The sequence below is a fragment of the Molothrus aeneus genome, chromosome 1 (genome assembly GCF_037042795.1).
Source record: "Molothrus aeneus isolate 106 chromosome 1, BPBGC_Maene_1.0, whole genome shotgun sequence".
Lineage (NCBI taxonomy): Eukaryota > Metazoa > Chordata > Aves > Passeriformes > Icteridae > Molothrus > Molothrus aeneus.
The window spans coordinates 69,975,828-69,999,974 of NC_089646.1; the positions used below are offsets into that span (position 1 = coordinate 69,975,828).

Here is a 24,147-nt window from a genome sequence, read left to right on the forward strand (position 1 = left end):
TTTCTTCCCTAACTAGGCTGAGCTGGCTCTGTGTGTCCAACAGAAAATTACTAATTCTGCAGAAATGCAGAATATTCATAACAAAGTAAATGGCATCCAGTCCCTTTTAGTTTCAAGAGTAGAAGTCTAATTATTGTTAAGGACAATTCTCAAGACAAACTTGTCTACTGAGCACATCCTTTCCTCATCTCTACTCACTCAGTAAGAAAAAAAATCATTAATATCTAATGCTAATGCTTGTTACCTTCTATGCATGTTTTCTTGACCCACTCAGGCTAGAGAATTGCCTTTCAAGCAGAGTGGCAGCTGGTGGCTCACTTTGGCCTGAGAGCAGGTGATGAAAGCACAGGACTTCCCTAAAAACTAGGGCCTTTTCCCCATCTTGTATTGCTCTCACATTCCCCCCAACATGAGGATGCAGTGTTCCATCAGCTGTGGTACTCCTGAGTATAAATTTGCTTTTTTTCTGCCAGACAGTGCTCCTTTTAGATGCTAGGGAGTTGGTTCTGGGTGGGACACCAGATCTTAGTTTTCATCCTGAGCACCATCAGTTTGTTCTTGTTTAAAGGCAGTTTTATTTTCCTGCTTTTATCTGCTTTCATGAAATATGAAAGTGTGTGTGATTTTTCCTTATAAGAAAGTGTAGTGACACTGTAAGCTCCAGCAGTACTTTCTAAAACCAACACAGACAGAGTTTGCAGTGACAAGTTGGACTGTTTCACTTAAAGCAACTTTATATGAACCAGTATCCCTGCAAAAGTCCATATCTAAGCAAAAAGGATCACTTTAAGATACTTCTAATAAAACTATCAGCTTGGTTAGGAGTCAACTGTTTTGCAAGCAGTTCCAGAACAAAAACAACTATCCAAAACATTTTAAGATAATGATTTCAGAATTTGGATTTTTTTTCCCTGACTTGAAATATTTATGACACGTTGTATTTAAATGATCAGACTGCTACAAATCAGCACAACTAAATGCCTATCATCAGCATGCAATTCCATGACAATTTGCTCCCAAACCTCAAATGAATAAATTAACCAAGGGAACTGAGTTTTGCTTCTCTTAAGTGTATTCTAAAAGTAAATGTAAAATGTGCATGATTCTGCTATTATTTAACAGTATTTTATGTAATCACTCCAAAATTATTGCTGTAAGAATGATGACAAATTTACTTTCAGTTTAGGTGGACTTTTTACTGAAACTTCTTCTCCAAGTTATATTTTTACATGTGTGCCCTTTGGTTTTACACTGCCTTTCTTTAGATGTGACCTTATGAACACCAGCAACAAAAAAGCCTTCTTTAAGGAAAGTCTAATTTACTTAATTACAAGGAGCGGGCAGTTGTGCACCAATTCCATTATTTTGTCAAACTTGAGACTGAAGACTGGCACCGGGCAGGCCAGGTGAAAACTCTTTATTTTGCTTCCTGGTTTTATTGGTAATGAGTTAAATGGCATTTTAATGTCTCCTGAGGTCACTTTCAGAGCCAAATTGTGGCTATCCTGTCACAGGTGTACTGTGTAACTCAGGGCAGGCACAGAACCTCTTTCTCTTCTGCTGGCCTCCCTGTGCACAGATGTAAGACACAGTGAATGAAGTCCCACCAAAGCCAATAATCATATTATTATTAGAAGATTTCACTCCAAACTAGTTCCTGCAGTTGTTTTTCAGCAATGTTGCTCCTCAGGTTTTCCAAGGGGGCAATGAGGGAACACACAGCCCTACAGTTGAGCACTTCACACATGTCCTTACCTTTTATGGCTATCTGGATAAATAATACATTTTCTAAAATAGCACACATATACTTTTAAGATGCCATTAAAATGCTATACATAATGTTAAAGTGTTACATTAAGTGTGCTCAGACCATAAGAACTTGCACAAACCATCAACCAACACCAGTTCTAAATTGTTACTACTTGCTCTTAAAATACTTTTTTTTTTTTTTTTAAAAAAGGTTCTCCTAGAGATGAGGCATTTGTTAGCCTGGAAAAGATCCTTGGAAGGGAAGCTCCTTGGTGCTGCACCTTAGCATTCCCAGAAAACAGAACACAGCAGGGCCCTGTTCTATGGCAGGCTCCTCCTTGCAACCCAGTATCACTTCTGCTGCCAGTACGATCAACTCAGAAACACACATTCCAGCAGTGCACACCATGGATAGGGCATGTGGGTCACAAGGTATTATCGGCCGAAATAAAACAGCAAATAAAGATAAACATGGAACGTGCACCTATCGGAGCAGTGGGGAAGACCATTCTATCTCATGCCTCCTGTTATCTTTCCAGTATTCCAAGATCTGCTTGTAATTTGGCAGATGAACAGGTTTAAACCTGCAGTGTTTTTAGTATGTGTCTATCTTAGATATTGGTAATAATACTGGCAGTAAAATGAAAAGCTGTACAAAATATTTTTCCCTTGTCAATTATTTCTCCTTTAAAATGAACACGATATATTAAAAACCTTATGCTTGTTGAATTTAAAACACCTCAGACGAAGAGAGAAATTCCCACCAGACACGGAAAAGTAATGTTGGTCTGGAAATAAATGCAGCATAATAAATTAATAGGAAGGGGGAAATGTGCCTGTATTGAATAGGAAATATACCGCATTAGCAAGACAAAGCATTACTTTTTCTTGTAAAATAAAGCACAGAGCAACAAGATCATATGATTTGTACCAACTTTTCATTATGTCAAAAGCAACATGTGTGCCTTGTATTAGACCATTAGGGTTGTCTTGATAAACTATTACTGTGTAGAGTAACATCTCACTTGATGTTAAGAGAGGTTAAGGCAGAAGTAGGAGTTCATGCTCTACTAATGCAATTTACTGCTCCTTAAAGAAATCTGTAAAGTGCTCTTGGAAGAAGGAAAACCACTTGATATTAAAAAAAACAAAACTCCAACCCATTTGCAGATCAAGAAATAATAATGCACAGCTTGCCCTAAAAAATATCAGCTTCTGAAATGTACAGAGCTTGTTACTAGGAGGAAAGCTAAATAGTAAGCAAATGTGCTTGGGCTGCATTCAATTCTACAAAAAAATCCTAGTAAGTCATCCTTGCAGAGAGGCAACATTTCACAGGAATACTTATGGATCCCTTAATTTTCTTCCTCAAGTCCAGTACCACAGATCCTTTAAATCCCACTACCAAATAGGAACTTTGGTAGCATATGTGGGCCTGCTCACTTCAGAAGCACCACTGAAATCCTGATTATTCCGCTAGAAGCAATGGAACAGCCGCCAAGGCTGCTCACACCAGGAGCTGAGCTGTGGAACTGCGGGATGTGCTAGGAAGGATAACTGTTTGGCTCCCTTGCTCCTGTCAGCCTTGACCCTCCTTTAGAGCAGGAAGTGCTGGAAAGGTTTGAAGGAATCACCATGCCAGGGCCCTACTTCTACTTTATTCTCCTTGTTGATGGCCGCAGGCAAATCCATCCAAGTCACACTGCCAAGCTGACAGGGAAGAGGGGACAAGGAAACACCAACGTTGCTCACCTACCTTGCAAATGCAATGTTCATCACTCCTGAGGGAAAACACAATGCTCTCACTGCAGAAATCATGTGGATTTTGAGAGGAAGAGAGAAAGGAATCAAACACAAGACAGCAATAAGCTTTCTTCACATCCTTAACCTGGTAACCAAGTAAGCCATCTCCAGGGAAAGCTTAAAATGGGCCTAAGAAGGACAACGGGAAAGTTCAACTGCTCTATCTTTGGAACATTAGTGTTGGTTGTTAGGTCAAGGCTCCATCCAAAAACACCTACAGCTAAAATTCAAGTATTTCTGCTATAACTAAAAGTGGCATATTAAGTGCACCCTCTGGGTTTGGGGAATGTTTCCTATTCAAAAAACCAAACCAAAATAAAAAAGGTATTTTTTTTCCCATACCCAGACCAGGAAAGAACAGTCACTCTGCTGATAACCAATCTTCTTAATAATGCACAGAATATTAACAGCTAGAGTACTATAAAAGTGAACCCTGACATTTTAATTTATCTGAAACATTTCTTCTTTCGGTGAAATGACCTGAAGTTGGAGGACTAAAAACTTTGTTTCTGGGAATGCATTGCCTATGATATTTTATTGGCTTGATTTCAAATGAAAACAATTATTCTATAGCAAGGATGTTACCACACAGACATAACAACACCATTAACTATTTTTGACTTCCAGTGTAAATTGAACCATTATAGGGTTTTAAAAATGTTGTCATTAAATTTTAATGATCTGTTTTAAGGGATTTTCCCCCTTATTAAAATTCAAAACAACTATACTATAGAGCTTTCTCAGAATGTGGTGCACTATTCTAAGCTTCCAATAAATCTGTAAATCATAGATTAGTTAATAAAGAGAAACTACCTGGGTTATTACAGGTGGGGCTGGTAGCAGTACCTGTTATTAATGTTGCCTAACATTTACCAATAAAATACACCGCTTCCCATTCTTTAAAATGTTGCCAAATACCTGATTGAAAAAATAAATTCTGAGTTCAAACGTGGCCACTCCTGGTTGGCTTTTTTCTTCCTTTTTTTTCCCCCACTAATGATGGGAAAAAGAGCAAAGAAAGGAAAGAAAAATATCCATTGAACTGATTAATCTAATAAAAAAATATGTTTAATTTTTATTAAAATTCAATATTTTTTTCCATGAACTAGGGGTTTTCTTGTAGAGTCAGTATTTGAAATTTTGCATGCAGAGGCCTAGAAAATGTTTACAAGAACATTTCCTTCACATTTTCCTTAAACTTGCCCAACTCATAAGCTTTAGGCAGAGTACAGTGGAAAAAAATTTTAAAAAAGGTAAAATCCTGATTTACAAGCACTGAAAAGAGACTTGTGAGACCTTTGCTGTTAAATTTTGTGAAGATTCACTCCATGGTGAACATGCTCCATCCCATGATGGGGCAGTGGTTTCCCTCCAGGCACAGCTGCAGCCCTGAGCAGGCTGTCTGGTACATTCACTCCTAGGTCCAGACAATCCCATCTCCCTCTGAGATTCATCACTTTCCCACAGTCTCATCTGAAGTTATCCCAGGTTAACCCACAAGGCTGACTGGAAGGTGGAACAGACCTTTTGGTTTTGGTTTTTTTTTTTAGTCTGTCATTTTTTCACCCTGGCACTATATTGCCACCAGCTAATGAGTAGATTTTGTCCTGCAGCATGCACAGAGGTGGACTGCAATGATGGTGCATTATCTGCATTGTGTGGTCTCTCTGCTAACACCCATCTGCTTTCCACAGGCCTTAGAACAAGTGAAAGGATAACTCCTAAATATAGACCCTGTCCTAATTTTACCTGGGTTTTCACACATTGACAGTCAGAGCAGAAAACTAAAATCATAGGAACACAGCACACATTTACAGTTATTTGTGCAAAGTGCCTTAATTTGGTATTCTCAAGAAGAACAGGCTGCAAAAGCAGAATTTGTCAGGAGGTTTCTTGCAATTGTGTTATTTGATGGAAGAGATACTTCATTCAAGTCACAATGGCAAAATAGGTCACTGTCGGAAATATGACAACAATACATAATTTATCAGCTTGGAAACCTTATACTTGAAAGAAGCCTTAGTCTAACCTTTCCATCACTCCAATTGAATTGTAAGACCACCACTGTAACAAGACCACTTAGAAAACCACCGGGGTGGCCTTGATAATACATGTATCATTGTTGAGGCACAGGAAACTAAACCAGATGGTTTTGCTGAGGAAAGCACTTTTTTCTGGCTTTGTAAAGCCTAAAAACACTAATAGGTCAAACATGAAAGTGCTGAAAAAGAAAGTTAAATTAAAATCTCTGTAAATAAGAAAAAAAAATTATTTACATATGTGTTTCCCTCACAGAAAATATGTCTGCAAGAAAATAAAAAGGGAAAAATGATGTTACAGTTCTGAAATAGTTTAGGATTGTTTTCTGAAAGGTCTAGCAACAACATTTACAGTTGGACTTACAGTCTACCACTGCTGGAACCAATGCCATATGACGTGTATTAGACAGAACACCTACATATTGTAATTAAGAACTTTTTCTTGCCTCATTTTTATGTTTTAACTGTGAAGACCGTTCATGTCTATTGCAACGAACTACTTACTTTCTTGTATGATCTCTCATTATCAATCATCTTCAACTTAAAGAAAAAAAACAGCACATAATGAACCTCTCAAGCTACATAAAATTGAAAGCAGTTTCCACAAAAATCATCCATACACAGAAACATACATTCACATGCACACATTTATACAGGCTGTGCATGTGTGTGCATGCAGGGTGTTCAGATTTTCTCATTTATGCTGTAGTTATTTAGAATCATATTATTTGCAGGCTTCAGCATTTTAAAAACCACAAAGGACTTGGTTTGGGTTTGTTTTTCTTCATTTTAGACATTGTCCACATGAGTAAAATTAAGATGATAGTGTGTTGCTCTGCTGAGAACTGCAACTATTTCTAATAGTCAAGAAGTCTAATCTAAATTACATACACTGAAAGAAATGCATTATACAGTCTTTTAGTGTGCAGTGTTATTTACTAAAATGTAAGCCTTTATTTAGCATTAAAAAAGAAATCTTTCCCTATCACAGTTATTCTAAAACACATTCTCTCTTCATAAGGGAAGCTTTGCCCATATTTTAAAAAACTGAAAGAAGATGTTTGAGAATTATACCTATATTTTGCTGGCAGCAAATCATGCTCTAGTGAAAACATAATTATTTAAATTTCATCTTTTTCTCTGCTTGTATGAGAGAATGGAAAAAAAATGTACACTGAGGAGAGCTTCACTATATGCCAATTATTTGTGGCACTTCATTTTGGCACTGCAGAGATATAGCCTTGGGGAAAATGTTTGGTCTTCAGTCCCACTCGTAAGGTTGTAACTAAAAGCAGAGAAATAAAAGAGCAATTTCTGAAGCCAGAAGTCAAGTGGGGCCATGGGTGCCCTACGGAGCTGAGGGAGCCTGATGGAGCCTACCGGGACAGCAATAGAGAGAGGAATTACATCGTTGTGTCACAGAATTGTATTCTGATTCTGTATGCGAGACGTAGTGGGGAGACACCTATTTGGTGATACCAGACATTGTGACACCATCTACCACTTCATATCAAGACAAGCTCTTTTTTAGGGTTGGAATATTTCAGTTGAGGTGCAAGACATACAAATAATTTACTAAAATAACAACGCCATGAACTGACCTTGGAAATCCACTCATCTGTGTCTTTTCCCTATAGACTCAATCAGAGGGAAGACAGTCATTATTTCTGGATCTGCTCCTCCAGCACTCTTTTGTGTCAAGAAGAAGTGCCTCTATTCCAATGCCAGTGCCTGTGGGTCATCTCTGGGTGAACTTCACCTCTTTGATTTGAAACCAGCTGAGACTGTGCTGTGACCACTTTTGGCTGTATTGTATCCTGAGAACTGGGTCACTATTTGGGTGGATGATTGAACTTATTACTGTGGTCAAATGTCACTTCCTTGATCTTGGACACCTATCTCCACAAGTCCTAAATATTTACATGGGGAAATCAAAAAATATTCTGCCCTTGGCAAGAGAATACTTCCTGTGGAAAGATGTTGCTTTCTCAAACACATTTCAGCATGAGACTTAGTTCTACATTAAAGATTTTTGAATGTTCATTGTCTCATTTTCTTTGACACACATACTTCTAGAAAAGGTACTGCTTCAGCAAGCACCTGTCAAGAGTTTTATGAATGTTCAGTAGTTGTTCCAAAGGAGCACAGACTATCAAACTTTTCTCCTAAAGGTTGTTACAAGTTCTGATGCTCTCACAATTACTTCACCTAGATGGAAGCAGTTCAGTGCATAATCACCTCAAGTGGAGCAGATTTGATTTAATTTGAAGATCAGTTTGGCCTAATAGAGACATTAGTTTTGCCACCTCAGGCAAGTTGATGGAAAGAAAACGTTCTGTGTACTTGGAAATACACAAAATACACTTTACCTGGATGGCTGTACACTAATACTGAAACAAGCCCATCACTGAGGGTTTAAAATTATTTCATCACTTTTATTAGAAGATATTGACTTTAAACGTAAAAATTAAGCTGAAAGAAAGGAAAAGCATTTTTCACTTCAGTCAATACCAAAAGGGCAATTTAAAAACATGCCTTAAGTTCATCAGCAAATCTCATAACTATATGAGGTATTGATAGTTACACAGACAGATACAATTGACCTTCCTTTTATAACCAACAGTCCTTACTAAAGCAAGACTCTCACAAACAAGAATTCAGCTGGGATGGTGAAAGAATTACTCAGAAAAAACTTCAAGTCTTAGCAGACTAAGGTGAAATGTATCTCAGAAGACAACATATCCTTAATGCTACAAGAAAATAACAAAACAAAAGTAGAAATCCTTGGCCAATACTCCTGCTGGCTGGCACCTTTTCTTACGCACAAGAGTAAATTAAAATTCTAAATAATTCTGTATGCACAAACATACAAGAAGGGATTTCCCACAACAGCAGTGGTAGCTGCTGTTTCCAAGGATCATTTTCTGCCTACTAGAATGGTAAGTAGAAAAATAATGGATAAAAGTCCAGGTGATGCTGACTAGAGATTTAAACAAAGATAAGATTTTATTATCTAAATTTCAACATGTGCAAAATTCTCTAAGACCATAAAAATGACAGTGTATTTTCTTGTGCTTTTATTTACAGATTAACATATGAATGAGAATTAGAACCAATTAAAAAGAAAATAAGATAGAAATGTTCTCTTTAAGCAGTTTCACAGTTTCTTAATATGCTTGATTGGCCTGTACAATAAATTACTATATTATTTATAAATAGTTTTCTTTTGCTTTGGTTGTTTTCTTTTACATTATTTAAATATAAATTAATGGAAGACGATTCCCATACATTCTGAATATCAAATGCACCCCAACTTCACCATGAATATAGGCACACACCTAATTTTAAACTTTTGACTAGACATGTAATTATTTGAATTGGAGCCAATTATGATCCAATTATGAGTCCTCTGTAATTACTGCTTGACGTACTTGCTGGATTTCTATTGAAGGAAAGAGAAAATATTTCTGATCTCTATGAATACCTAAAGACTATTAAAACTGTTACCTTTGACTTTGTTCTTTTAGTTTTGTAAGATCAAGACTGAGGGGCTTTTCCACTGCATTCTTCAGTGCAGTATTTCTGCTGTTTGCACAACACTGAGGTATCGGCAGAAGGCAACCTGAGCATCAGCAGGTGATAAAGAGGAAACTGAAGGAAAGGCAGGAAAAACCTCAGCAGTTTAACGGAGGCTCGTGCATCCAGGTGGCCAAAAAGGCCAATGGCATCCTGGCCTGTACCAGCAACAGTGTGGCCAGCAGGATGATTCTTCCCCTGTACTCAGCACACTTAAGGCTTGCTGTTGTGCCAATAATTGAAAATACCTGGCAGATAGTCTGCAACAAATAAAGGGTATGTTATCCTCACAAAGCAAAATAGTAACGGAAGATTCATATGTCAATAGCACTGATGTAAGCTTTTCCCTCTTCCACCTCAGTGGCATTGATCATCATCTCTAGTACAATCTCATGAGACTTGTGCTGGCTCACAGCAAAATAAATAATGGAGAAAGGGAGAACAAGAGGCAGCAACAATTTCTGCCAATATGTTAAGAGTTACTAATTTTAGGTTAAAATTTATAATCCCACACCAAAAATTTTCAATGCTTACATTTTTCTATTCTGTTCACTTCAAACACTGAATGGAATCCTTTCTTTCCAGTGAGTTGGACTTCCCAGTTTTCATTCACCAGCACAATGCTGCTGTACCCTGTTGCTGCAGGTGGCAGTTCAAGTTCCCAGTCAAAATCCTGATCAAGCACATTTTCCAACTAATCTCTACTGATATGTTTAAACCATGTTTAAACCCCAAATTTCTGAATCACCTGCTACTAAACTACCCTCAACCCATCCCTCAGTGGACACCTACATGCTTCAGTGCAGGTAAATGCTTCCATGCTTTACTGTACACAAAGGAGGTTGCCCAAAATCACAGTGGCAGTCAAATGAACTCATATAATCAAAGCTCAAGAGTCATGAATTCTGCTTGTGCTGTGTGACCATCAGATGTTCTCAAGTCCAACACATACAGGATACTGTTTCTCCATGAAGTCAATGGGAGTTGGCTCATAAACTTTTGTGAGATCAGGAATTGACCCATAATATTTCATAAAACAACAAAAAGGAATGTATTTATGGTTTTATTATTATCCCTAATAAGGAAATAAGAAGAAAGGAAACACAGTACATGGTCTAGTCTATATGCACATGTGTTACTTGTATTAATATTGATGGGATTTAAAGCTACATATGGAGAGGATAAGATATATCCCTATGTGTTCAGCCATATGCTTAAGGAAGCTCCCAAAATGCTTGTAAATATGATCATGCTTTCTAACATATTATGCATTTATTTGAACAATGTTAAATCTCTAAGCCCTACTTTCCAGTCCATTAAAGCCTCAAATAATAGTTTATTTCCAGTTTAAAGTTACCCTATTTTTTACCCATTAGAAGGCTGCCTGTAACCATATTTCCACAATACTCAGGGAATTAGAGAATTGATAATAACTCTCCCATCATCTGAAAGGATGATATCTCTCTGGGATGAGAAATACTCAAGATGAACTATATTTTAGCGAGGAATTCTTTTCCAGAAGATTTTGGGACAGGCCCAAGATGTGTAGCTGAAAGGCCTGGAATGCTACTTGCACAAAAACATGTGTTTGTGCCATAGACCTCAGACAACTACATTCCTTCTGGAGGCCCAAGGCCTTGAAAGCTATTCATCCTTCTGGATTTAGTTGTTGATTTTTAAGGGTTGAATGATAGCGTCAACAGGCAGAGGGAGCTGGGCCTGTTCAGCCTCAAGAAGAGAGGGGATGAATGCCATCAATGTCTATCAGTATTGGAGTGTCAAAAGGACAAATCCAGGTTCTTGGTGGTGCCAAGCAACAGGACAAGAGGCAAAAAAAAAGCAACTGACACAGAGGAAGTTCCACCTGAATATGAGGAAGAACTTCTTTACAGTGCAGGTGACTGAGCACTGCAACAGATTGCCCAGAGAGATTGTGGAGTTCCCCTTACTGGAGATATGCAAGAACTGTCTGGACACAATTCTGCTCAATGATCTCTAGGATGATTCTGCCTGAGCAGGAAGGTTGGACCAGATCTGCTGTGGTACCTTCCAACCTGACCCATTCTGTGATTCTGTGAACACAGGACAAGGATCTAAGCCACAAGTCACAAGAGAGTTATTTAGGATTACCCTTAGAGAAGAAGACTTCAGGATTCATCCCATGATTTATGACCTAGTGCAATTTCTGTTGGACTGTCATAGCTGAATTCTTTATGAAACATCCAATGGCTGTTAACAGATCATATTCATTATGTTCATGCAATGGATAATTTTATTTGACTTACCTTTTACTTCTTTTCAGTTGAGGCTTGGTGACTGATTTTATGATCGCTCATGACCATACTTTTATGCATTAAAAAGATGACTGGGATGGTTTACTCATTTAACTGCTTCCACCAATGTTGTAGCCACAAACATAAAACCATAGCCATGGAGGCACAGTCATTACACTCATGATGCTTTTAACATCTCACATGCAAATGCAGCACAGAACCTAAGACAAATTCATTTGGATGCCAAAAACCACCTTCTTCACTTGCTTGATGTAACTCTTTTGATACCAAGGCAGTATGGCTGTTTACCTTTTCTAAGGTCATCCAGGACATCAGTTTAGAGAGGCATTATGATTTTGTTTTCTTGCTTTTTTGACTGTAAAGAAGATTCAAGAGCTCAGCTTTTACTCTACCTTTAAAGTCTCAATTTATGATAAAAATCAAGACTTTTGCCCACTGAGATACTTCTTACTTTGTAATATAGGAAACCAAAACAAACACTCGTCATCTTTTTAAACTACATCAATGAATGGTGAAGTCAAATCCGGTTTCCCAGCAAGGAATTATTAAAAGACAGAAATAGTCCAATGACCACAGGAAATCTTTAAGCACCAAAATGGGGACAAAAATCTCCTGGGGAAAAGACAATATTTCCTACATGGTCATTCATGTCTCCTTGTAATACAATACAGGGGTATTGTTTGTTTGTCTGCTTAAGTAGATGGGTAGAATAAAATTAGAAACAAATCCTGACTACACAAACATTTCAAACACCAAGTGCAGGCTTATGTGTTCTAATACCTGCCATCACAACTATCTTGTGATGCTTCTTTATAATGTATAACCAAAGAGGGCTTTGATCATTGATTTAGACCTAATTTTTAGGCCTTATTAAAAAAAGGTCATCAACCTCCAGCAGGATCTTTCACTTCAGGTCATACTGCATCTTGCTGAAATCAAGTCATTTTATCAGTCTTAAAATTTGTCAAAAGAATTGAAGAAATACTCTAAAATAGATCCACATTGTAGTCAGACCCCTTCCCCAGGAATTCAGGCAAGGAATGTAAACCCAAAGATTTATTTTTCTGTTCAGGTCATGCCTGGGGTAGACTGCTGTGTTACTAAATTCCCTAATCTGAAGTCAAGAGCAAGACAAAGTTAACAGACCTCAATAGGAAAAAAAAAAAAAAATCAAAAAAGAAAAATCTTGAGATAGCCCTCTGTGGACCATAACCTGAAGTTACAGCAATAAACATTATCCCCTCCACAGAGATGACTGAGAAAAAATCCCACAGCTTGCCTCAACGTAGTCCCTGGCATGGCCCCAGTCTCTCTTAGCATCCAGATTGCCCAGGCTGAAGCAGTCCAGCTGCCCAAGGTGAATCTTCGCTACTGAGCGGCTGATCTTCCGAGTGACAAAGTTAGCCCCTGGAGGAGAAATAAAGGACAGTGTCAGCATTGTCACAGGGGCAGATAGCTCTGGAGACACCTCGTACAGCTCAGCACATGGCACTTTCAGTCCCCACTCACTCCCCTTGCACCACCCAGACTCATGCCATCTTTTATCATTTGAGCAAGCTAAGAAGCTTCCAGGGCAAGTGTCACATTAGTTGCACTTTCACAGCAAACATCTTTCTTTGTGGGACTTCTTAAGCATTCCTAATTTGCTGCCTCAGTATTCACTCCAGGCATTAAGCCAAAGAAAATCATTTGGAATGTCAGTTCTTAAACACAAAATGCAAAAGGTTACATAAAGAAGACAGACATCTTAGACCACCCTCAACTTTTCTGTTTCAGTTTCTTTTTTCATTTTTAATTTATTTTTTCAAGGAATGCATATATCTAAATAAATGTGTTTATTAAAAAAAAAATTGAGACTATGCAAATACTATGTATTCTCCAAGGAACTACAATAGCAAAATGCATTATACTTTTCTAGTTGTTTGGGATTCTTTGTCCTTCAGATTCAGTTAGATCATGAAATTGTGATTTCACCTTTTTCAGTAGAAGACTGTATTTTATTTTACCATATTTCAGTATGTTGTCCACTGTATTACTCTGGAAAATTTGTGTACCCATTTCTGCTTCCAGTGGAGTTGCTTTAAACAATATTTTTGTTACTTATTTTCAGACTTTAATTTTCAGATTATGATGGCTGTATTTCTAAAAGTGGTCATAGTCTCCTCAAAAGCAGAGGGATTTGAATTTAGACCAGGAGTTTAGGCCCACTGGCATTTGCACACTAATGAGCCACAACAATTAAAATTACATGCCTTTTTAATAGCTAAAACCAGATATGATTAAATGGTGACAGATGATACCTCCTCCAAATGAAAAACAGGAGACTTAGTGAAAATGTCTGTAGTTGTAAAATGCTTTTAGCAAACTTCAAAAGTCTCAAAAGTGGAGCTTACACATTCAATGCATTTATGTAGTTTTTTTCATTATGGAACTCTGCTCTTTAGATACACATCTCAATATGCTCTGGTTCCTGTCAAACAAACATTAAGTTGCAGCAACATTATTAAATAACATGAAGTGTCTTTTTCACATTACTAGTTTTTCCTGTAATGCCAAGAGCATCACAGTACTTTTCTGTGTCATTTGACTCTACTAAAAGTAAAAAAAAAAAAAAAAAGCATACCTGTGAGAATCATGTGTAATGAAGAACTTAAAGTCAGACCTTACCACAGGATTAAGATAGAATTTTAAATATTCATCAATCACTGAACTAATTGCAATTCCAGTTATTAGCCATTTGATATATGCTGATATATGTTAATATCATCAATTTGCACCTGTTCTTTAAAAGATGAATATCGTATAATTTCCACATCTCCTGAAAAGGTGTTTGTATATAAAGGAAAATTACACTAAACAGTGTAATTTTCAAACTTTCAGAAACAAAATATACTCCAGAGTCTTTTTCAAAGCAAATTTCTCAAGAGTTGGATAGTACCAGCAATGTGACTCTGCTATTTGAACTTCTGAAAGCAAACTACTGTGGTTCTCCTGTTCCTGGCTGGACAGGCTTGCAGCAGGAGTGGAGTTCTGGCTTAAGAGAAACCAGTGACAGAGTCTCCTTGGCTTAGTTAGACTGGTACCTCTCCAAAGATTGTTTCCATTTTTAACTTATCAAAATGCTTTGAGACCTTCTCACAGATTATTGCTAATTAATTAAAAACAGATTCAACCTATGGCAAAAACTTACTAGGACTAGCTCTGAAACCCTCTGCACCAAAATTATTTCAGTTAGGATTTTTATTCAGCAAATAACAGCTGAAAGAACAGGTTTCTTTCTGAAATAAAGTAGATGTTTTAAAGTTCCAGACTGCAGCTGAGTAATAAGGAAAACTGACTGCTTTCAACACTACATTCCCATTTGTAGCAAAAGCAATGAGAGTTCTAGTCACCATCTGCATTAAAACAAGTTTTACTGTCAACCTGCACAACTAATGAATGTCAACTCCCCTTTTGGAGCAAATGCTTCCTCAGCATTAAAAAAAAAAATAGAAAAAAACCAGCACATTAGGTTGTATGAGAGAAAAACTTTTATGCTATCAATTTAACTTTAATTGTATAAAAGATACACACAAGAAAGAGCTGATTTGTCTAGCACAGCACAAGAAATACTAGTAACTACTGTCTTCTTGCAGAGTCACTGTTAACTGGAGAGAAACAATCTTCAAAGATATTCTCCAAGTAAAATCAGAATATTCCTCAAAAGGCTGAACTGAAAAACTAGAGAGCACCACAACGAAAAAATGAAAACTTAATTTTCCAGAGATATCCTAGTAAGGGTTCCACTAAATAATACCAACCCTCTTCTTGGAAGTGCCTCAGCATTAAAGCTGTGGAAGAAAACTATGCTACTTTTCATTCTGAGAAATGCAATTAGAAAATTTTTTCATGCACCCAAGGACTGAATGGCACATTTCAGAAGCATTTAAATGATATGCTTCATAAATAATGTTTAAGTACTTATTCCCTTCAAACACAGTATCTTAAAATATCCCATTACACTCTGTGTTTGATCCCATGCCATTAAATGCACATCATAACTAGAATTTAAGCTGGTGCCCACTGGAGTCATACAAAGTAGTTAAGGCTATGTCAGCATTTCCACTAAAAAGCCCCGTCCTAGAGGATTGCAATTTGGCTATGACATTGCTTTGGTCTGAAATTTAGCAGAAGTAATGTCTTTTTCCTCAGGACTGATTCTATCTAAAAGGCCTAGGCAAAACGCTACACATATCTTTGTATAACTGAATACAAAGGACCTTTTGAGGCACAGAAATGGTTAGCTTCCTTCTTCATCAGGAGGTAGTGAAGACTTGCTAATGCTGAGCACACAAGAGCATTTTTCTCCACAAAACAGCCACTCAGCGCCAGGAAGAGTATCATCAGAGCTGCTGGTGTGCTAACCACTTTACCCTTTATGCTGATTTTCATCGGAACAAGATGATGCAGCAGCTAAAACGTCACCAGTTATCACAGGTGAATAAGGCCTAATTTGTTATGCTACTAACCTTGCTAATTCACCTGGAAATGTGTTGGTGATAGTGACAGAAGCTACCTTAGACTGGTGGGAAGGAGAGATGTCAGAGTCCCATGTTTTTCTCCTGGCTCTGCACTGGTCCCTCAGTTCAGAGAGGTTTTGTAAAACACAACTCATTGCTTACACCTAGTACAAATAAATGTGGACTCTTAAAAACTCGGTTACATGGTTGATGAATTTTGACTTATTTGAACACCTTTTCAAAATGTGTGTGGGTGGCAAATGTCTGGGAGCTCACTTTCCTGCAGGAACCCCGAGAAGAGTCATTCTTGCTGTTGGTAGGGCCAAGCATGCTGGGCTAACTGCCTTGCATAGTTATCTATGCAGGAAATACGTCAAAACCATGATGGGCCACATTATGTTCTGGTTTGCATTGTGACTGGCAGCACTGCAATCGCTGCAATGAAGCATTAAAGATGTGGCCAGGCAGAAGAGATATGGCCAGACCTAGCAAAAGATGCTTTGGTGCGACATTTCAGCTGTTCCAAGCAGCTCTACTTAAGAGGGGGTCTGACAAGTTCTTACATTTTAAAAGGGGCCTTTAACAAGAGTTTTCATGATATTAACAGCTCTTTCAGGAATGCTGGGCATTAGCTTAGATTTGTTTTCAAAACCCAAGCCCTCCCTTTGAGATCGTTCACATTCCAATAGGAACAATAACGTCTGATTTACAAACCCGATTTTTCCTAGACAGGATTTAAAGCAAGGATTCCTTATCAAGCAGACCTGATCTGTAAAACATATAACTTGTCACCAAACCACTGCAGGAACAATACTACAATGAAAAGAAATAGCAGAGGTATAATGCAATAGCTTTTGCTCTCCAGCCCAGGCCTGTCACCTCTTGTGCTGCCTGGCTCAGGGTGGAAAACAACTCATCCCTTCCAGAAGGATGATGCCTCCATCTGGCAAAGATGCAGTTTTGAAAGCTGGACACATCTCTCATTAACACATATTGAAAACTATTGTTTAGGAGGCATGGTCTTAGTGCACCTACAGTTCCAATGCTGGATGGCCCCAAGACAGAAAAAAAAAATAAATCTTAGTCTCTGCATCAGCACCCCATTCCTTTTAGAAGCACTGGGGTTTCAGCCTTTGTGAGTCATCAGGGAACTGCCTGTTTTAAGTAAGAGTTTTTCTCTGGATACTGTGGTTTAGAAGAGGCAACCGAATGGATGAAGTAGCTTTACAAGCCACTACTGTAGCATCTGTTTCTTTTCAAGAACCCTCATTTTCCAAGTTCTCAAGACTACAAGCAAAACCCAACTAATGATAAAACTGTGGTCTCAGGAACTCTGCTCTCCCTGTAAAACACTAGTTGTTGCATGCCTAACAAAATCCATTATTAATCCTAGCAATATGATAGAATGGCAAACAATCTTATAGAATTCAATAGCAGTCCTTATCTATCAACTGAGATGCAGTCCTAGAAAAATCTACCAAGTTCTTGTAACACCTTTTTCTTCATTTTGCATAAAATATGATTAAAAGGTTTCTGTGTCTGAAGATACTGACACAAGAAAAAGGTTGAAGCTCTGCAGTTTTTTTCCTCCAAGTTTCTGCAGTTCTGGCATAGACACTAGTGGAAGCCTAACATGTTCAAACACATTGTGTACCCAGCGCCTCTACTAACCCAGAGGAACATATTTCTTTTAACATATATGTGTTGTAAATGATACATTTAATGAGATCATTAAAATGTTTTGATTGCCTGAAAATTCACATTGCTCATCATTTCCATTCTGTGAGAACCTTTTCCATTTTTTGTAACAAGCTGTAATGAAAAAAAAAGCAACACCCAGATCTTCTAAGAAAAGAAGCCTTAATCTCTTTACACTGATGAAAATCAATAACAATTATTCCAAAGCAAATGGATTTATTGTCATTGTAAACCAAATGAAAAATCAAGTTATATATCTTTAAATTAACCTTCCATATTTTGAGTTTAAACAGAATTTTAAACTACGTCTTGATCAAAACCACTGATACAGTGTTGCATTTTCATAAAACTAGTAGAGCAGTAGCTTAATATATTTTAAATACTCGTGCATTTAAATTGTGACTCCATGCACAATTTAAAATAATAAATTGTTCTCACAACAATAATTACACAAAGTAGAAACATCACTGCTTAGAAATAAAGGAAAATCATGGCTAAAAGCGACTTTTTTTTCCTTCTGCTTGTCATCATATAAATTTTACTCAGCAAATACAGCTACCTTTGGATGAGTTTGCCATAAAGTCCACAATCAGATTTTTTGAAAAATGAAATATATATGAAATAAGTGTGATATGATTCATAAGCAATTCCTTGTAAAGTCATGCATGGGAAACATCTTCCTGACTGGAGCAATAAATCATTTTATTTCCTGAAACATGAGATATAGTGCTTTAATCCTTTCATTTTAATCCTGTATAGCATGGCTGGAAATACTTTGATTCATAATAATATGTTCAATCTTTTTCTCTGTTCTTTAAAATTTTAGAAGTAGCTTATGGTAGTGGTTTTCTCAGATTTTTTAATATATTTGCAATTTTTTCAAATATTTTCAGTTTACATATCCCAAACTATTTTCCAATGGACATGTATCTTTCTCTAAACAGGAAATTTTACTGATAATATTCTTTTCAAAGAGGTTATTCTTCATCAATCCCCTGGGAAAAAATTAGGTAACAAAAAGAATCCACAGATCCCAGACCAAAAGCAGTGATCCAGTAACATGAGGATAAAATTGTCCTTCTTTATCAAGTGATCTTCATTTGGAACTACTTTGAAATGTGTGATTTAAGTAAAATGATGTGGTAGTAATTCCTTCAAATACTGCTAACAAAGACATCAATCGGCATATAAACTGAATTATTTTGTTTAATAAAATATTGATCCACATTATAACCTTTACAATGCCAAAATCTACTAATTCTCCTTGGTTCCATTTTCCATTAGCACGCCAGTTTTCAACAGTTAAATGTGGTACCAATTCTTTGGGTGCCCATTTTTGAGATAATGGAAGATACGCTACTAAATAATGTATACACTACTTCTATATTTCAAAAATGAAGAGGTTAAGGGAGAAAACTAAAGGGATTGAGAGGTGGGAATCAGCAGGGGAGGGAAGCACAGTGGAGGGGGCTGATGCCCTCCAACCCCAGAACTCCTCTGCCCCTGCCATCCACTTGCACATAGAACATTTGGACAGCTGAGGGCAACAGGAGGTCATTGAACTACTTGTGGAGGGAACACAAATTATTGCCTTTTATAATCTGAGTGGAGAATGAGACATCCTTGTGAGGAAAAACAAGGTACAGAAATGTGGAGGGAGCAGAGAGAGTAGGAAAATTTTTCTTTTTCCCAGTGGGCAAAAAGAGAGCACAAAGCCTACTTCAGGGGACAAATAGTAAGCTCTGTAAAAAGTATGGGACTGAGGAGTAGGAGGAGAGACCTACCCACCACCACCCAAGGATGAGAACCTGAGGTGCTGTTTGCCACAGCCCAAGCCACGCTCCCCAGTGACTCAGTGATGCCAACCCTCCACTGGGCATCTGTCATCAGGGCTTTAGACTGCTCATGACTGTGCTGCATACAAACAGATATAGGTTTCCACCTCTCAAAAAACAATGACAGGATTATTTCTATGACTACACAGCAGCAGTTCTGTAAAGTGGCTGTGAAAAAATGATGTTTGATTAGCAGGCAATGTGCATGTGTAGGGTGTAACACAAAGCTATTAGATTTCACAATTAAAATACCACTGTTGAGGAATAATTACACTTCTTGGATCTATCATATGGGGTTGTTAAAAGGACAGGCTGATATACCAGCAATAATGGTTAGCTAAAATGTGCTATTTTAGTATATTTCCTCTATATAATTTTTCTTAAATTAAAATATTTTCCCCTCAGGAACTGTACACTGAACAGGAAAAGGTGAGGCATCAAAGATTCTTATAAAGGAAAACCCAAACATTAATACTGAAAACAATATGTAAAAGTGTTATTCCTGTTCCCAAGTTTATGTTGCTAATGGTGCTTACATAAACAGAGCAGCGTTCTGCTTACAGAAAACTTAACCTTTTGCTCCAAACTATTCACTTTGGTTTTTTTAATCGCAGTTCATATACACTACATTGTAAAACAAAGGTAGATGTCTTTAGCCACTCTGATTTTCTAACATTCATTGAAGCTGTGTATTTAAAATTGTACAGGGAAGGTTATTGAATTAAATCTCTAATTTCAGCTGTCCCAGAATTACACAAGCCCTTGCATGTGTGAGCTGTGGGTAAACATGAGTGTGCTTGCCCATCAGTACAGACTCTTTACATTGTTAAAGCTTGTGTAAACAATTGTAGTTAAGTACATGCTTTGGTTAATTTGTGCTACAATAGCTAGAACTGTATGCAACCAAAAGGAAAATCCAGCACTTATACAAAATGGAATTATCCTGCAGTCTTAGGCAACTTGCACAAAACCCCATGATTTTAACTTCCCTTGTTTAATGGCTATCACAGTTCAGACATCTGTGCTCTTAAATTTAACACCCCTTTCCTTTTCTCCCTGTTTTTCCCCTCCTCCATCCTCTCAGCAACCAGTAGCACATCAAAAAAGTTGCTGTTTGACGGTTCAAGCTGAGACATTCAGCCTTTACCCTTGCACTCTCTTGAGATGAAGCAGGCAAGGCTTTTAATCTTACCTGGTGACACATGACTGACTAATACAGTTTCTTGGACCTTCTGACCTCTGAGGGACTAAATCTGGCTGGTCTCTCAACCTCTCCAGGTGGCTGGGACATCAGTTTGCGGTGGATCATGATGTAAACAAAGTTTTGCATGGGTTTTCCATGACTTTCTGTGCACCCATAATTGTCCTAACTTTAAACGTGCAAATTTCTTGAGTATAAAACGTGTAATTTCACTTCAAGTCAGGGGGAAAAAGAATTTTCCTTTGCTTTTACTGTAGGTTAAAGACTGTAACAAGAGCTAACCTTGAAACCAGTCACAGCGGCAAATTTGCTGAGTCAGTGCTGATGTATTTTCTTGGAGCAAGAGAAATGGTCTGGCTACAGCCAAGCAGCTTATTTGAAACTTTGCCTCCCACACAAACTAATAAAGCAGTGCTAGACGGGTTTGACACTTATACAGCATAACTCAAGATGTTCCTAATCCATGCGCCTCCCTTTGGAGCTTTGTTGCTCAACAATTTTTCTCCTAGGACTTCCTTCTGGTTAGCTTTGCGACAGTGGTAGTCCTTGAGGCACCCTTTAGGTCCTCAATACATCATTTGATAAATATATTTTGATTTCACTAAACCACCATTTTCTACAGAAGTCCTGGAATCACCAAGAGGAGGTTCTGAAACACAGCTGAATCATTTTTTCAGGGAACTGGAAACTGCCGAGGGGAAAGAGGTCATCAAGAAGTAACAACGTGAGGGCCAGTGAGAACTGAAGGGAAGCAAAAAAAAAAGAAATCCCAGCTTCTGAAAATACAGTAGGCATACTTTTTCTAGTACAAGGCACATAAAATGCAAGGTGCTACATTTTCTTCCATCTTCCATGTTATGAATAGTTGGATTCTCAGCTAGGATGCGGTGAGAAATACATCCCCAACACCACTGATGATCCCAACAAGTCAATGTACATATTACCACTTGCAAAGTTCTACAGTTTCAAGTAAAAGGACGAAATCTTCCAGCTACAGACACCCTCTCAGAATCATAACAAACTAATCAAGTAAACACCTGGCTCAGATATTAAGAGCCAAAAAAAATCTCCATGGTGTGTGCTGTGGCATGCAGAAAAGCTGGTGTGCAACCCAGGGCATGAGATCAGCTCACGGTGCTCTCAGCCTACTCTCCCTGTCCCTGCTGTCCCCATTTCCCAAGCTCTGCTCCTGCACAGGGACAAGTGGTTCTGCTGAAGATGGACCAGGACAACACTGGAAGTCATTATTTTGGATAAAACCAAAGTAACCACCCCGAAATGTAGTATTTTAACAACAAATCCCTGTAAAAAAAAAGCTTTGATTGATTGTGTGGAGCAGGGGGAACCCAACCCTAAAGTAAGCCCCCAAGGCCTAAGAGTTTAAGAATAGAATGGGGTGAAAAGGCAGAGACACAATGACAGTAAACCAGGAAGACAGCAAGCCAACAAAGACAGCATGTCCCTTCTGGTCCAAAGGACTTGGCCATGTTTGGTCTAGCTGTGTTGACCTCCTCTATTCAGAAAGCCAATAAAAACATTATTTCACCTAGCTGTAGTTACTACTGGTTGCTTAAACTTCCCATAAAATCTATGTCCTTACTGCAGCACAGGATGTGATCACTCTCAGAGGACCTTGAAGTTAAGCAAGGGTGCTGCAGCTTCCACACCCAAGCTCCAAACTGGAAATGTCCCCAGACAGAGAGGCAGCTCTCCCACAGGCAGAAAGGGTATGTCAGGAGGTTGCATAAAAACCATTGCTGAGAGCAAACTCCCCTCTGGGACAAAGCCTGGGCATGTTGCTAATTTTCACTCTAAAATGAATAAGGGACCAGAAAAAGAAAGGGACCCTTATTTAGTGAGAAAATATTTTGAACATAATAATTGAGTAAAATTCTAACAGCTTTTTGAAATGTTCACACATTTCAATGAATATTCCTTTTTACTAATGTTGCCACTGAAACTGAATCTCACTCCTGAATTCTTTCTCTGTGGGAATAGAGTTTCTCTAGTGTAATTAATAATATAAATAAATACACAGCTATAAACACAGAGAACTCAGCTTTCTGGCAAGATAAATTGGTGCAGTTTGGCTGAAGTCAGATTACTTAAATTTTCAAAGAGGAGAAACTTAAACATACCACCATTAACATGTCCAATCACCACAAAAGTTTTGCACAAGAAAATATGAAACAAAACATTTGGAAAGTGATTGAATGGTAAAAAAAACCAGAGTGTCTATATAATACATCCATTTACCACCATTCAGCTTGTAATGCTCACTACTGTTTTAATAACAGTATTTTTAAGAACATTTCTTCCTTTGTGGACTCATGAAATTCATCGTTATCCTGTTTTTGTGATATTTCCCATTTAAGTTAGTTTATACTTCCTCTAGGAACACAAGAGGCAGTCAGATCACCTGCTGTTCTGAGATGTCTACAATACTTGAACACAATGGGGTGAAACCAGGACAGAAAGTTAGCCCAATTCTGAATTTCCTGGCTTTGTGTTTTTAGTGGGACCTTTCACATCATTTTTCTATCCCCATAGGTAGCTGTGCATGCACTCAGAAAAACACACATGCACATGCTCCCTATATACTCCAGACAAAGCTGTAAATTTTAGCACCAAAAGCTAAGATTACATGTTTTACTCTTGTTTCTGAATGCACAATGATACAGTTTTACAGAACATCTCTAGATATCATACTGTAATCTTTTTTCCTAATAGCTGGCCCCTGTCTGGAGACCAGACGTGCTCTGAGAGTAAAAATTGCTGTCTTGTGAGAAATGAAGTAGGCAAGGGTCTTATGAAGCCTGAAGCTAACCAAAGGTAAAAAATTTCAGAGAAAGAAATGATAGATGCACAGTTCAGTCAGATTAATGCTGTACCAGGAAATGAACATAAGCCTGGTTCTTGTGAAAATTCTGAAAGGGTGCTCAGAAAGTCACTTAAATTCAGATTCTCATTTAGTCACTGACACAAATTCCTCTATGTGCTTATTGTCAAGGCTCAAAATGGAAATAGATGAGAGTTTTATTCTGAACAAGAACTAATCAACCAAGCAATGATTCTTTTGGTTTTTCATGCCTTAATGTCACCTCCGCACCCCCAAATGAAGGTAACATGCCAAAATTTTACAAGAATTTGAGAAAGTGAAGTATCTTGGTATTTGTGAAACAACGAGACCCTGGAAGAGTCAAAAAGGGATGAAATCACTCAATAGAATAAATAAATATGCTGTGAAAGAATGTTTTTCTTGTTCTCTGCCCACAATTCCACCTTCCCTCACCCCAAGACAACATCTAGTCATTCCAGTGAAAACTCTCCATCCCATGCAAGGAATAAGGAAGAGGGAACCTGTGGGGAGAAAAACCGAAAGTGCAAATAACGGCTTTATCAAAACATATAGGCACAAGTTTAAGTTTGTGGAGGCACCCCTCATTCAGTCAT

General features: G+C 37.9%; 1 protein-coding gene across 1 annotated transcript in view; it reads right to left on the minus strand.

The window, feature by feature from the left end:
* The window catches only part of GMDS (GDP-mannose 4,6-dehydratase), a 409,153-nt gene that overhangs the window by 212,427 nt on the left and 172,579 nt on the right, over positions 1 to 24,147 (minus strand). Inside the window, exon 7 of the mRNA XM_066545549.1 lies at positions 12,741 to 12,868. Within this exon, the coding sequence (XP_066401646.1) occupies positions 12,741 to 12,868 (128 nt within the window). The remainder of the gene's footprint in view (positions 1 to 12,740; positions 12,869 to 24,147) is intronic.